Source organism: Anas platyrhynchos, chromosome 2 (assembly GCF_047663525.1).
Source record: "Anas platyrhynchos isolate ZD024472 breed Pekin duck chromosome 2, IASCAAS_PekinDuck_T2T, whole genome shotgun sequence".
NCBI classification, from domain to species: domain Eukaryota; kingdom Metazoa; phylum Chordata; class Aves; order Anseriformes; family Anatidae; genus Anas; species Anas platyrhynchos.
In genome coordinates this window covers 98386061-98401949 of record NC_092588.1, presented here as the reverse complement: position 1 = coordinate 98401949, position 15889 = coordinate 98386061, and the positions used below count along the sequence as shown (strand labels likewise).

General features: G+C 41.9%; 1 protein-coding gene across 3 annotated transcripts in view; it reads right to left on the bottom strand.

The window, feature by feature from the left end:
* The window catches only part of PDE1C (phosphodiesterase 1C), a 393933-nt gene extending 383185 nt beyond the window's left edge, over positions 1-10748 (bottom strand). For 2 of the 3 annotated variants that reach the window (XM_072033272.1, XM_072033273.1), the window contains exon 1: positions 10402-10746. In XM_072033272.1, coding sequence (XP_071889373.1) covers positions 10402-10615 — 214 coding nt within the window. In that variant the 5' untranslated portion in view covers positions 10616-10746. Of the gene's footprint in view, positions 1-10401 lie in introns of all 3 variants that reach the window. The other variant, XM_072033271.1, reaches the window with a different exon arrangement.
* Positions 10749-15889: the final 5141 nt, after the last annotated feature.

Genomic DNA, 15889 nt, shown 5'->3' with positions numbered 1-15889 from the left:
AATTGTACTCAGAACAATAAGCTTGAGTCATGCATCACATTGAAAAAAAGAAAAAAAAAGATCTCCATGGCAGGCTTTCATGCACGTACACCCTTGATAAGTAAACATAAGTCGCAAGAATTCTTCTCTGCAGTGGCAAGGAGACGCAGAACAAAAGGGGCTCTGCAATTTGGAGGAAGAAACAGAAATTAATGACAAATGTAGGTACAGAATTATGCCCGCTACCTTCCTGATGCAGTTTCACAAATTCCACTTAAACAATTTCAAGAAATGTGAATTCAATACAGAAAGAAAATCCTCGTCCTAAACCTGTTAACCCCTAGAAGTTATTTAGGACAGTGAAAGCCCACACAGTTACAGGTTACTGCGTTGGTACTCAGTGCTGATGGCAGCAGTCTCACTCTTCTCCTTCCCCAGCAGACCATAAGGAAGATTTCCCTGGGCCAGACACTTTGAAGTGGCACAATGTAAGAACCATGGTAATAAGTGAGCCTAAAGGTCCCTTTAGTTCACCCTACTGTCTACAGCTGACCCTATGAAAAGGGGTAATATCAGCAGAGGCGTACAGCTACTGTTCTCTCAGAACAGCTTCCCAAAATCCTGTATGCTCTTCTTGCCCAGCAGAAAATAATTTGAAAACAGATCACAATAGTAAAACAAAGTAAGATTGGCCTCAACTACTCAGGCAGGAGACTGAAGTTTTTGCTCACAAAAATGCAGAGGTACAAGCATAATTTTTATATAAGCATAACCTAAGCACAGTCTATCTGCCAGCTCTTCAAAACCTCAGTCACAATAAAGTTAAATTTCCTATACCAAGAACTCAATGTACATCAGTTTGGTGCTGCTGAAACCTGGATAACTATATGCTATGCATCCAGTCAGCCAGGACTTGGTGATCCACAGGCTTTGAGAGGAAGTATTTGAACATTAACAAGCCAAGAATTAAACTGCTTTGCAGATAATGGGCAAAGTGCTATTTACACATTTAATCAAATGAAATAATGCCATGTTTGTTGTTTTGGCTTATGAACAGGAGAAAAAAAAATGTACAGGCAAATGACTAACAATTACATTGGCAGGGCTTTTGTTATCCCTTTCTTCCTTTATTTTTTTTAATTCCAGAAATAAAATCAAACATTTGATCAGATTTGTATGTCATCAAACTTTAAAAATGGAAAGCTGGATGAGCCTTGTGTTGCATGTGTCTTTTCAGGATGCAAAGAAAAGACAAACAGAAACCACAGGAACAAGGTAAATGCCTCACAAGAGATGTAATTAAAGGATCTGCCACCCTCACAGCTCAGCCATAATTCCACACCTTTCTACACTGAGGTTTTCAAATCAAGACAAAGTGCATTAAGGTGCAGCAGGGAGTTAACCACAGATTGGTGAGCACTGCACATCAGCTGAGATACCACACCTAATTGCAGGCAGACCTTGACAAAAGTAAGACAAAGCGCATCTCCTGCCCTGCCCCTTGCCTGCCTCAGGTACATGCAGCAGCCAGGGACTGAAAGGCACAGAGAAGTGTGATGGTCTGGTATATTTGCTGTCCCAAAGGCAGAGCAGCACACAGCTTGGTGTCTGGGAAGGGTCTTTACTACCCATCTGCCTCTCCAGCAGGAGTTTTACTTTCACCCAAGTCCAGTTACAGCAGGCTAGTGGGGAAGCAAAGCCTTGCAGAAAACAACTCTTCTCCCCCTCTGTTCTCTGATGTTTGCTTACATAAATGAAGGGATTTAAGAAAGCAGGGCTAAGGTAACTGTGAAACAGATCCATTGTATTTGCGAAGGAAAATAGGCTCACGACTTCTCCATCTGCAGATCCCCATGTAAAGGGCCCCAATCATCCCTAGGTGCTTTGCTGTGTGGACATTATCTCTTCCACATGGTTTGCTGTGCATTGCATTGGAGAGCAGGTGGCAGAAGAAAAGAATATCAAATTACCCACACCTGTTGCTGGAGTCCACAGGAAAGAACATCATCTGCCCAGGCTACATTGGCTCTCAGACAAACTATTCCTTATAAATAATATAAACTTATAAACTATAAAATATAAACTATATATAATAATATATATAAATAATTTATATAAAATATATAAACTATAATAATATAAACTTATAAACTATACCCCTGGCTATCTAATCTAGAACATTAAGTAATTTAGGGAAATACATATAGATTTTATTTTACAAATAAGGCACTGGAATTATTGCTAATGAGTAATCAATAGACATCTCTCGCTGTATCTTCTGCTCAATGCTTTGCAGAAGCAGTCACTTCAATCCTGAGGCCCAGGGCACACACAGCTGCAGCTGGTGACTCCTTCAGGTACATTATTCATTTCCAGCTGGGTGCTATACTTTGATCCTCTCACCCATGAAACAGGCATAAGGACTTTTATTTTCCTTGGAAAATCTTCCAAGATCTAGTTATTGCTTAAAAATAGGATTTATACTCATATATAGACGATACAAGAATGGCTTTTAGTACCTTAAAACACTACTTTGTGACCAAACCAAGGTCCCAGTTCCAGCACCAAAGCTCATGGCAGGCCTACATGCCTGCTGTGCCTGGCTGCACAGCCATGCACGTGGCCATGCTGGAGTGCTCCTTTCACCCCACACCTTGTCTCACCCTCCCATCCAGCAGTTTCCAAGACTCGTATCTCAGGAACTGGAGACAAGGAAAAAGATCTCATGAAATGAAGTAGCAGCATCCTGAACTAATGCTGGGCCCTGAAAACTTTTTTCCCTGGGGATATCTGGTTATCCCCACTGAGGTCACCTCTCTACACCACATGGCCTAAATCAGACAGCCCCTACGAGCTGAGGCCAAACACTGCTGCTGACTCTGCCAGTCCACATCCAGAGTGGTGCAGGAGCATCTGGGTAGCACAGTACCCAGTGTAAGTAGTCCAGCTTAAGATAGTTAGTCAAGCATTCTCAGTTCTGGAGTTGTTACTGCATACAGAGCCACCTTAAGTCTCTGAAAAATCAAAAGACAGCCTTCTCTCAGATAACATTTATCCCCAGGCTCCACACTACCCAAGTAAGTTAATACTAGTGCTTTTAATAGTTTTCATAAGTCAACTATTTTCACATCTTTGTGTTAAATGTATTTATTTCCAAGACATAATTTCAGGGGGGAGAAACAGAAAAAAGAAAAAAAAAAAAAAACACCATCACATTGGACATACTTGTCCTGATCTAGATTACTTTAACCCAGCTCTGGAAGTAAGCAGAAAGATTACTTACTAGTCAGGATGTCCAGGCACGGGGAAAGCTAGCTGCTCCTCGGGAGATAGGGATTCCTAGGCCAGCAGGGTCTGACCATCCCAGCAGGGCAGCCCCAGACATAGTTACAAGTTCAGACACCCAAGTAAGTCAGCAGTGACAACACAGGTCTAACACCAAGCCAGAAAATTATGTCAGGATCATATCCATGGAGCATAGCCAAGGTCCTAGGTGCAATCCCAACACAGACAGGCAAGTCCTACAGCACCAAAATACCCAAAACCACAGTCAATGTGCTGAGGTCTAGAGCAGTGAAGACTAGCAGCCCCACAGCACTGCTCAGGGAAGCAATAACAGCCCCAGGTGGAACTTAAATGGAGCTCCTGTCCTGGACAGGGTGCTGGGAGGAGCTAATCAGGGTAATTATGGCTGTTAATTGCCCCCAACCGCGGCACTAAAAGTTCCCCACAGAAAAAGAAATGGTGTTTTAAATGATGGAACAAGTATTTTTATTGAACAATGAAAAAGACAAGCCTACTTTATCTAACAGGTACTGGATACTGAGTTAAAATCAGAAGCATAACATTAAATCTCTCTCCTGCTAATGCCAAGGCCCTCACTCGCCCAGACAACTCAAACTTGTTTCTAAATCCCCCAGACCCAAATTCCCTCTCACTTCACCCTCAGGATGCAAAGTAGCACTCCTAAAAAAGGATTGCAGGCAGGTCAGCATTCAATAAAAGTTTAAGCACAGCATTTTTTTTTTCCACAGAGCTTTCAGGAAGCAACTAGAAGAAATCTGCCTGTCAGTTTTGAGTGCTCAAAAAATGTGAAGTACCTTCAAAGTAAAAATTAAATGTTGCTTAGAAAAATACAACAAGATTACATTCACCTTACAAAATGTTCCTAGTCATCCAGTACTCTCTTCTTAAGCCACCTGGAGCACAGCTGAGCTTTCCACTAAGCACAGGTGATTTAGTAGATCATAACTCCACCTGGGGAGGAACAACCCCAGGCACCGGTACATGCTGGAAAGCATCCTGGCAGGAAAGAACCTGGTGGTCCTGGTGGACACCAAATTGAGTTCAGTGTTGGCAGCAGGTCAAGGGAGGTGATCCTTCCCCTCTGCTCAGCACTGGGGAGGCCACACATGGAGTGCTGGGCCCAGTTCTGGGCTCCCCAGAACTAGAGAAACCTGGATGTACTGGAGAGAGTCTACTGAAGGACCACCAAGACGATCAAGGGTCTGGAGCATCTTTCCTATGAGAAAAGGTTAGGACTGCTCAGCCTGAAGAAGAGGTGAATTTTATCAGTGTACATGTATATAAATATCTGAAGGCAGGCTGCAATGATGACAGAGACAGGCTCTTTTCAGTGGCACCCAGTGACAGGGCAAGAGGCAATGGACACAAACTGACACAGAAAAGGTTCTATCGGGCCATCAGGAAACATTTTTCTTACTCTGAAGGTGAGTAAGCACTGGCATAGGTTGCTCTCAGAGTGTTTGTGGAGTTTTCCTTCTTGGAGATCTTCAAAAGCCACCCTGACATGGTCCTGGGAGGCCTGTGGTAGATGGCTGTGCTTGAACAAAAGGGTTGAACAAGATGACTCCCAGAGGCCCCTCCAACCTCAACTATTCTGTGAAGCTGTGAACAGCAGCTGAACACATGGAAACATGCCTTGGATAGAAGAAACAACAGCATCCATGCCTATCCTATTGCTGATGTTGGATGCAGTACCTAGGCTGTCTAGGGCCTTCAGACTTGTGCTTGACTGGTTTGTAAATCGCAATTGCCACATCACAAGGTCTGTCTGAAAGGTATTCAGAGCATGACAGCTAATCCAGAGACCTTCAGAAAGTGAAAGAAATTCCCTATCCAAGCACTGACTTGAAAAATCCTAGACTCCATCTCCTCCCCCAGAAGGCACTTAACATTTCTTTTTCACCCCCAGTCTTTACTGACAGGAAAATATCTTTAAACTATTAACTGTAATATTAACTATTAACTATATGTAACTATTATATCACACCTATTATAAGCATTAGGGTAATTTTGAGTGAGACACTGGAAAGAACGGGGAAAGTCTAATACTTAAACAAAAAACTCATCTATTTAAATTCTGCCTTTTAGACTACGTTTTCTCAAACTACACTTCTAACCACAACCTTCCTACCATAAAGATAAAGTGAAAGCTTCCTGCCAATTGCCGTTATCTCTTCTATATCCATGTTAAATATGTTGCTATACAGAAATTATTAGTCTAACAAACTACTGGCAGTGTGCACCTTTTATATGCCCCAAAGGGCAATAAAGTCATATACTGCTGTGTTAATTATTCCATTAGCTGAAATATCAGAGGTCTGTGCTTTGGACAAGAAAGCTGTGGGCACGCCATCCATTGACTAAATGGTGTGTTTTCTGAAAATCCCTTATTAACATTTTGGCTACATGCCCCCGCTGCTCTGAGAGCCAGACATCACCATGTTGAAACAGTCAGCCATTTAGTTTTTCAAAGCAATACCTCAGCCACATATCCAGGAAAAACCTTCAGATCAAATAAGTATTCTACTAGTTTTACTCATTTTCAGCTAGTTGGGATGGACTGGATTATGATCCTTCATATTTCATATCAATAACCACATTGCTAGCCAATAATTAGCAAGTTTTATCAGCACTGCATGCTCTTGCCCTGAAACAGTCCCCAAGGGCCTAATTTAGAGACATACATCTCACTTGCTTAATACAAATTTATCCTCCTAAATTATTCCTTTTTTCCATAAACAGCCAGCACTAGAGCCCTAAGGCACCAAAAGTAATTAATATAGATGTATTTTTAAACTATTTTTGTATGCACATATTGCCAGAAGTCAGACACTTTCTTTAGATTTACATTCATTATAAGATATCATTCTGGATATCTTAGAAAATTATCATAAATGAAGGCAGTGAAGAAGGAGAAAAAAAAAAAAAAAAAAAAGAAGAAGAAAATAGCAGAAATCCATGCAAACAACATAGCATGTAAAGGACAGGTGTCCAGCAAAATGTTGCCTATTAACAGAGGAAGAGCTTGAAAGTTCTCAATGAAAAGAATGCCTTTCCCTTAAAAGTCAAACTAAAAGCTCAAAGTATTTTTGCTGACCTTAGAAAATTGTTTTGCATGTTTATGCTTGCAGCTGGAATCCCTCAAAAGGCAAAATGCCCTGCCATCCACAGCTTTTTGCTCCTTTCCCTTCCCATTTTCTCAGTGGTATTGGATATAAATCACTCTATGAGCTGATTGAGATAACGATGTTGCTAACTAATAGTTTCACAAAGTCCAAGGAATGAAAAAATGACACTAAAACTATTCCGTACCCTCCTATACCTGGCCTTTAGCCTTTAGAACTTTAAAGCGATGCCCATTGTTCTGACATATGTAACCACAACTCTATCTTGGTACTGTGTTCTCCAGATTAGACAAGACGTTTTATGTATTAAATATATATATATATATATCCAAAAAAAGTACCCAAAACAAATATATCACAGTTCAACCAGACTGACTACAGATAGCATGCTACCAGGAACACTAACATTTCTACACAACCTTTTTCACTAGCAAAATGTCTGTCACTGATGTACTCCCACACTACATGAAACAAAAGATGACTAATCAGAACCTCCCTAACTGCTATGATCTCTGACTCTAAGGACTGGGAATGTTTGGCACCTGGGCAGAGAAACAAAGAAGCTCACTGAGTCCTCTCACCCTTCATACTCATTGCGGATAATGTGTCAAGCTCTCATCACGTTATGGAGGAGGTGGGAGGTGTAACCTTTGTGATTGGACATGAAACAGCTATTCAACATCTGAGGGCTCTATAAAGGATTATCAGGTTGCTAGGAGACAACATGGGATATTTGTTTGCATGCTAGCCCTGGAAAAGAGCACACTTGCCTCAGGTGGACTTTATAGGACCTTGACTGAGGGCCAGGAAAGGGCTCTGAAGGTATCAGAGAAAATAGTGACTGCTGGAGCTGAGTTTGACTGAAAGACAGCAGTGATATCAGTGGCACAGCGGGAGCCAAAGCAGTCATTGATAACATGATATGTGAATAAGTTTTTCAGTAAAAACTTCCAGTGCTTGAAAAGAAGAGTTAAAGAGTTAATTCATAAGTAATCATATTCATAAGTAATCAATTCATGAGGGCTTGGCCATGTCCTATGTTTATTTTGTATGATCAAAGTGACTAGTAACTCATGATTTAGACACACTGATGCACTCTATCAGAATAAACCATTTTCTTGTACAGGCTGAGGCCTTACGATAGATAATAATAATTAAAAACAAAAGGGATAAATTAAGGCTTTGTTAATTTATGCCTTTTGTTTTATTCTTTTATCACACTCTAAATAGATATTTTCCATGCAATCATGGAGTCTCACCCTGAATTTTATGATACTGTGATTTAAAGACTAGTCCTTAAGATCACTTAAACCATTGGAAGCCATTTTGCAAACTTTAACTGTTCCAACCCCCCTGCCATGGGCAGGGACACCTCCCACCAGACCAGGTTGCCCAAAGCCCCATCCAGCCTGGCCTTGAGCACCTCCAGGGATGGGGCAGCCACAGCTTCTCTGTGGCAGTGCCTCATTACCCTCATAAAATAGATATAAGAAATTCTTTTCTAAATCTCCCCTCTTTTAGTTTAAAGCCATTACCCCTTGTCCTATCACTCCAATCCCTGACAAGGAGTCCTTCCCCAGCTTTTCTGTAGGCCCCCTTTAGGTACAGGAAGACCACTATAAGTCTCCCCAGAGCCTTCTCTCCTCCAGGCTGAACAACCCCAACTCCCTCAGCCTGTCTTCATAGGAGAGGAGCTCCAGCCCTTTGATCATTTTCATGGCCCTCCTCTGGACTCGCTCTAATACATCCATGTCCTTCCTGTGCTGGGGGCTCCAGAGCTGAATGACCCCAATCATCTCCCTCACCCCGCTGGTCATGCTGCTTTTTATGCAGACCACGGTTTGGCTGGCTTTCTGGGCTGCAAACACATGTGGCTGGCTCATGTTGAGCTTCTTGTCAACCAACAACCCCAGGTCCTTCTCCTCAGGGAAGGAAGGGAAGGACCTCAACTGAATTGTTGATTCAACAATTGAATCAACTGATTGAACAATTGATTGAACAAAGGATATTTTTTTTCAGATCCTTTCTTTGGTGTTTGTGATGGGAACCAAACAAAATAGTGGATTTCATTTCCCACCATTCCTGTAACCATGTTCCCACAGATCAGGAAAATACCAGATAAAACCTCTGAGGAGCAGTGTCTCCAGAAACTCCCCAACAGCAATGCACATCTGCCCCACCAAAGATTTAAGCCAGGCCAAAATGAAACCTCTAAGTCAAATGCAAGCAAAATCCAGTCATCGCATAGTTCCTGATTGTCTTTTAGTCTCCTTCAATAAAACTGAATCACATCACTTCAATAAAACTGAATCACAACTGAATCTCAAAACACATTATCGTGTCTCATTGTTTAATTAGGCAGACAGTGTAAAGCATCAATGCTAAGTTTAATGATGTGGTTTAAAACATAAGTGAGGAAATCCATTCCCTATTACATCTGACGCTGCTCAGCTAACATCTGTAGACATCTATACATCTGTGCAATCTATAAATTATTCAGAGGAAAAAAAAAAAGGCATGAGTGTTCTAAAATGTATCTTAATGTCAAATTAATTCTAGTATAATTCCTTCTAATCAAATTCCAGGTAAATGGCATCTTAACCCAAGTGTAAAGAAGAAGAAAATTGGGCCCAATAGATTGCATGCTCCACTGTACATACTTTTTTTTTTTTTTCTTGTAGAGCAAAGAGTTAGAAAGCATGATTGGGTAAATCGAAATGGCAAATTGTCAGTATCAACCACTATATCTATTTCAGGTGATTACAACATCTCAGGATCTGACCATGTTATTGAAGTTATTGAATTTGTGATGTTTGAATTACAAGGTCAATCATATATCAACTGCATTTCACTGAAGGCAAAACTGCAGGGTTTGAGGTGAAAATTTGTAACTGATGAGTCAGTAACCTAAGAAACTGATGGGACATAAAAATAGTTTCTCTAACTTATTTAATGTCATAAGCAGGAGATAATAAAATGGGAAGAAAGGAAGAAAGTTATGAAAAGAGAATGTCTCCTTGGTCAAAACTTCTTACCAGTGCCCCTGCATTTGAAAGCAAGGAGACACACTTTCCTTTTAGTTATATTAGTACCTGAAAGCTTTGTTAAATCATTGATTTGATGTTATTTTCTGTGTCATCTAAAGAGTAGAAACAACAAAGGAGAGGTATGAATCAAGTCTCATTAAAAAAAAAAAATATATATATATGTATATATACAATCACCTGTCTTCTAATGTAATGGGAGGTATTTATTCAAGAGAAAATTGATGTTAAGCAGCATAAAAAGCAGTTTATTTACTTCCTTGAGTACGTAACTTTACTACTTTACTTCCTTTAAAATAAAACCTTATACATATGAGATATATCCTTGCCTTCCTTTGCAACCTGTTCAAGATTTTTTTAAGCTATGTAGCATCCAGACTTTGTTTTTGTTGTTACTCCTGACCAAATAAAATACTCCAATCATTTTAAATCAACCAAAAAAAATGGGGTGCACTACTCTGAAACTGAAGGATGGCAACAGAAAAACTTTTGCAGAGGCACAAACAGCAAGACCGGAAATCTTAGCTGCACAACTTTTTACACAGAGGGAGCAATTTCAACCAGCCAACATCCCAGGAAGAAACTCCTGACACTTACCAAGCTCACTGCTCATCCTAAAGATATCCACGGATGACTGTGAGAGAAATGGAAGGTTTAACTCAACTTCCAGTGGCATGCTGCCTCGCAAGCAACCCTTCCCTTGGGAAGCAAATGGTGCTGTATTTTACACAAGCCCCCGGGCCTCCTTGGTGTGAAGGAGAGGGCGCGCTGGGACCCTATTTCCCTTTTCCTTTCCTTTTCCCTTTCCCTTTCTCTCTCCTTTCTCCTTTTCTTTTCCCTTTCCCATCCCATCCCATCCTATCCCATCCCATCCCATCCCATCCCCGGGGGGCTGCAGCACCCACCAGCCGGCTGCGTGGACTGTCCCACCCCGCGGGGATACTCACGGGCGGCGGGGCTGCGGCGGGGGGGCGGCTGCTGCCGCTCTTCCTCCTTCTTCTTCTCCTCCTCCTCCTCCTCGTCCTCCTCCGGGCCGGCCGGGCGGGCTTTCAGCACCGCGGAGAGCGGCGGCGGGGCTCTGCGGGGCGCGGCGGGGGGCTCGCTGCCCCCCCGGCCCGGGTTGCGCCGCTGCTGGCCCAGCGCCGAGGTGCCGGAGCCCATAGCAGCACAGAGCCCGGCTGCCCTCCCCGGAGAAGCCCCCCTTGAGCTTTGCACCTCGCCGGGATAACTTTTGGGTGCGGGCTTTGCTAGCGGGGCTTGGCCGCCCGGTTCCCCTCTGCGCGCTCCGCGGCTGCCCGGGTGAGAGGCGGGAGGAGGAGGAGGAGGCAGGGAGGAAGGAGCCGAGGACGGGCTGCCGGCACCTCCCGCCGACTCTTTCCGCCTCCTCCGCCGCTCGGGGACCCCCCCGGCTCGTCCCATCGGCAGCAGAACCCGGGGCTGAGCCCCGGGTGCTGCAAAGGGGCACCCGTGCTGCCCCTCGCCTGCTTCCTAAGGGAGCAGGGGTAAATCTAGCAAGCTTTGCTGCTGCTCCACGGCGTTACTAGCTCTTGGGAACAGCAAAAGGGGGGCCTCGGCATAAGCTTAGAATTACACAGTGCCCTCTGTGATATCACCAAATACCATAATAACACCACTAGCACAGCCCTTGTACAATCTGGACTCAGTGCTCGGCTGCTGGAGATTTCCAAAACCAACTTTAATTTTGTATCAGTAAAATAGGTGTCATCAAACTTCACCAGGGCACTATAAGCTCTACAGGCACTTCAGTACTGTAGCAGCTGGAACTGTGATACCTATTTCCTTAGGTGTTTAAAATGACAGTAGGCACACTTCCCAGAGCACATCCTCTCTGTTTCTTCAGTGGTACCAATTAGCAACACAAAAGTAACAACCAGCTGTATCTCCATGGGGAGGGGAAGCCAAATAATTGCAGCCTGGTATCCCACTTCCTCCTGTCTGGAGAGAGCCCACCACACCCCAAAGCAGGTCTGTTCCTCTGAGCTGGTGGCAGCAGCCTGACATCAGCTCAACACTGATGTAACAAACTGTGAATGGGAATTTCTTTTGCTAGGGCGGTCCTTTCCTGGACAAAACCAGTGCCACTAACACCTCCAAAAGCAAGAATGCACACAGGCTGTCCACTCTAACCCCATGCTTTTGGTTCATTATGCTTGCTCTGTGCTTCTGCCTGTATTTCCTTCTTGACTCTCCTTGCAGTGAAGACAGCTTCAGTGCAAGCAGCACATTGGATAGATAACACATCTTGCTCTCCAGGGATGCTGCTCAACCACAAGAGACTTTTCATAAGCATGCAAAGAAGTTGACAGAGACTGCTATTAGCTTCTCTTCTACAACAACTCTATTTCCCCATTCTTGTCAGCTTTGGTGTGTGTGGAGGGAAAGTCTGTTTTATTTAAAATATTCATTTTTCACAAGATAACTACTTTAAACTGGAGGAGCAAAAGTATTTATGTTGTACTGTAGAATCCAGGCACAACTTCTTAAAAAATGCCCGAATTAAACTTGCCAGCCCAACATGAAGCCAAACTGCACATAGGTATTAGAATTCCTTCTTTAACTACATGATGCTATGCATTTTTTCCTCATAGCAACACACACAATCCAGGATTTCCATACATTCCCTTCAGACACCTACTACACAGTCCCTGTACACCATACAAGTCTGAAAAAGCCTGTACAAGTCTGAAAAAAAAATTAAAAAAATAAAAAAAAAAAAAACATAAAACTTGTTTCTGACTCAGGCCATCTTGTATTTTAGGGGGGGTACATGACAAGCAGTCGGTTTGGGTGAATCACCAGCTAAAAGCTGCCTTACAGTCACGATGCCAATGTAATGGCTAGAGCAACTACTGCATAGTTAAGGGCTGAGAGTCCATTATTCTTCTGAAATGCAAAGGGGATGAAACTAGGGTCTGTCCCAGTACAAGACCCCAGCTCTGCTGGAAATTATTTCAGTTGCTTTATATCAGCCTAAAGAAAAAGTACAGCATCACTGACTTCCTCATCATTTTTTTAACTCCTTACATTCAAACAAATTAGTTTAAGGACTAAAGTGCTCTAAGTTGCAAAGCTAATGCAAGTTTCATGAAAAGATTTGTAGGAACAAATGACTAATGCCTGCACCCTCACTGTGGGAAAGACTGCAGCATTAACTTCTTTCTTATCAGGCATCAGTCGCTAAACTCAGGTCACAGACTGGCAGGAAATGAGGTTTCATGAGTTTGTGGAGCATCTAGTTGACATGAAGGACAGCTGCCTTCCTCCAGTCAGCTGCCAGGGTCGTGCCCTGTCTGTGCACACAAACCTTTGCCAGCCCAGAGGGGATGTGAGAGCTGCATGTGGATGTCCTTCCCTTGATCGGGTAGCAAGCCTGCTGTCAGCAGCTGTGACATTTTATCCGTGGTGGTGGCAGGCAAAGCAGGACGAGCGGACACATGACGCCGATGTGTGCCTGTGATACACGGGCAGGAAGAGGAGCACTCACAGCAACTGAAGAACAAGCAGTGGGGAGGAAGAGCAATGGCAGGGAGAAGAAGAGTGCACTTGTGTCCTCCCCACCAGCAGCCCATCCATTTTAATTACAGCTATTCAAAGAAGTACTAAAACAGTACAACAGCAGATACCTGACTGAACAGAATTTCAAGCAGCAAAGCCAGGGCTGTGACATAGCATGGATTCAGCCTTTGCATCCTTGCTCAACTTGCTGCTTTCTTCTCTCCTAAAGCAAAGAAACTGCATCTTCCACCTAGTGGTTTCCCCCCTGCACAATCAACCTTAAGACTCAGCAGCAAACCTACAAGCTATGCTATTCAACAGCAACAAACCCTCTTGACCCCACCACTTCCCTGGATCGTACATCCTCATAGCATTGCTACCTCACAGCTAGCCGTCTTTAACACTCCACAGTTACGCAATGAATTACACTAAGTTTTTCAGCAAACAGAGTCTGTTTGCATGGATTAACTTCTTTGCTCAATTTTGTTTGCACAGAAAACTTTTTAAGTGACAATTTATAGACCATGGCCAGCATTTCAGATATCTTTGGTAGGTCTGAATGATTTGAAAGAAAGCAAATATTTGTACTCCCATGGACCAAGCAACTTAGATATATTTGTTTAGAACATTTACTACTATTGGAAGTGGTTTTTAAAAAAATACCAGGTTTTAGTATGGTTTTTACTATGGTAAACTGAGCAGTTCTGGAGAATTAAAATAAAATAAAATTAAAAAGAGCCTTTTATGCAAACAAGTGCAGTTAGACAAATAAAGGGATTTTTTGAACAGCATCTTCTGTTGCTTGAGGCTGACTCTTAGCCAGTACATTATTATTTTTATATTTTGCATATTTGTTATCCTGCAACATCTCATCCATATCTGTGCTATTAAATGCAGTTGTGTTAAATTCAGAAGCAATGATCTCAAATGTTAAGAATGAACGGTCATTTCCTCCAACGCAAATATCTGTGAGCTCTTACCTATATGCATATTATACCCATGAGATCAGATTCATAATCCCCTAAGAACACACCTGCATAGGTTTAAGTAATAAATATTTGCTAACAAGCAGTCTATATTGCATCTCTTAGATGTGAGATACTCTTATTCATGTAGCTACCTGATGCTTGCATAACAGGAAACAAATCAGTGTTCTGCATACAGAATTTTAGACAGAACACAAATCAATACACACATGGTAGTGTGCATGTATTTTAACTATTTTAAATACCGCATGTGTTTTAATAATTTTAGTGTGTGGACTAGGTGATCTTGGACGTCTCTTCCAACCTAGATTCTGTGATTCTGTAAGACACATTAAAATGTTTAGAAGATTTTGGGGAACTGACAGTAGAGAGGTAAACAGCCAAAGAGGTTCAAACACACCATATATGCACATATGTTTTGTCATTGTATGCATATATATTTTGTCATTGTATGTTTTCCTCCAGCTATGTATATTTTAGAATAAAGTTTTTATATTTTTATCTTCCTGAGCTTCTAGGTCTTCATGGAATATCTATGAAAATCATGAAGTGTCATCTTAATCTTACACTATAACATTAAAAGAAAATGACATAAGACAACATTCTGATTAAACGGCACTGGTAATATTAGTGGATTTGTAAATGGAAAAGTAGTATTTCAAGATGGTAGGCCTTTTCTGCAAGTTCAGAATGTCAGCACTAATCATTTCTCCAAACATTTACAGCATCCAGCATCATGTCATCTGAAGTTCTGCACAAGCAGGCTCAAACAATACTAATAACTAGCTAAGTGAGTGGATAATGATATACACATATATGAATATGTATCCAGTATGAGTAGAACATAGAAACTCAGCTACTTTTCTGTACTTTTACAGCCAAAACATACTTTTGTTCTTCTCTAATAATGGTACTAAGCTTGACTTAACAATTACTTGGAAATAAAAATATTATCTTGCCTTAAAGCCCACTAACATGTCGATTTCATGATTGCCCGATTACTTGATTTTTTTCCTATATAAGTTTGATGAGGGCTGGGACGAGGAAAGCAGCAATACAAGAGAGGCTTAATTAGACCAGCAGACCTATCCACTTTGTCATTTGGGACTATTGCCATAGCAAAATGCTTTTTATAGGCACCAGAAGCCTAACAAACACATGCCAATTATTTGAATTAATGTGGATACAGTGTGCCTGAGTGCTCGTGATACTATCCCATCCTTTGGGGGCTCCAGCATGTCAGAAAAGTAAATAGACAAATGGAGAAAAGAAACGTTATAAAATCAGTAGCAAGAAGTGTGTCATCTCATTTGTTAAGCAGGAACACAGATTAAACCCCTCCTCTGCCCCCCCCCCCCCCCCCCCCCGAGGACATTCAAATTCACAGCTCTGACCTACATGCCATTATGAGAGTTTTTTACCTTGATCCCACCAGGAGTGCAGAGGAGAACCAGAGCTCATCACAGAACATTAGCTTAGTTCCAGCTAAATGTTTAACATGAAACAGAAAATATTGCTATGGGGAGCTAAGACTCCTTTAAAATTATTCTTTCACATAATTTTGGTCAGTGGAGGAAACCCACTGAATTTTATTATTTTTTCCTTTTCCAAGTTAGCCCATTAACTACAGCTAGCGTAAGACAGAGAAGTTTATATTATATACAGCCATTATCCCTAAAAGTAGTTCTCTTTTAATCCTAAAGGGAAGTAACTTTTCCCCATGGTACAGTTAAACCTTTGGAAGAGGAAACTATTAGCTTTATATTTGTTGTAGATTTCAACTATTCACAAGGCTTAACAGCATGAATGAATTTAGCAGGGTATAATAAAGGATAATGATAATTTCACTTTTTATAGCTGCCCCCATGTTCACATAAACCTCTAATTTAAAATTAGAGCACAATGTATATGCTGTTTCACTACACATGTTCAA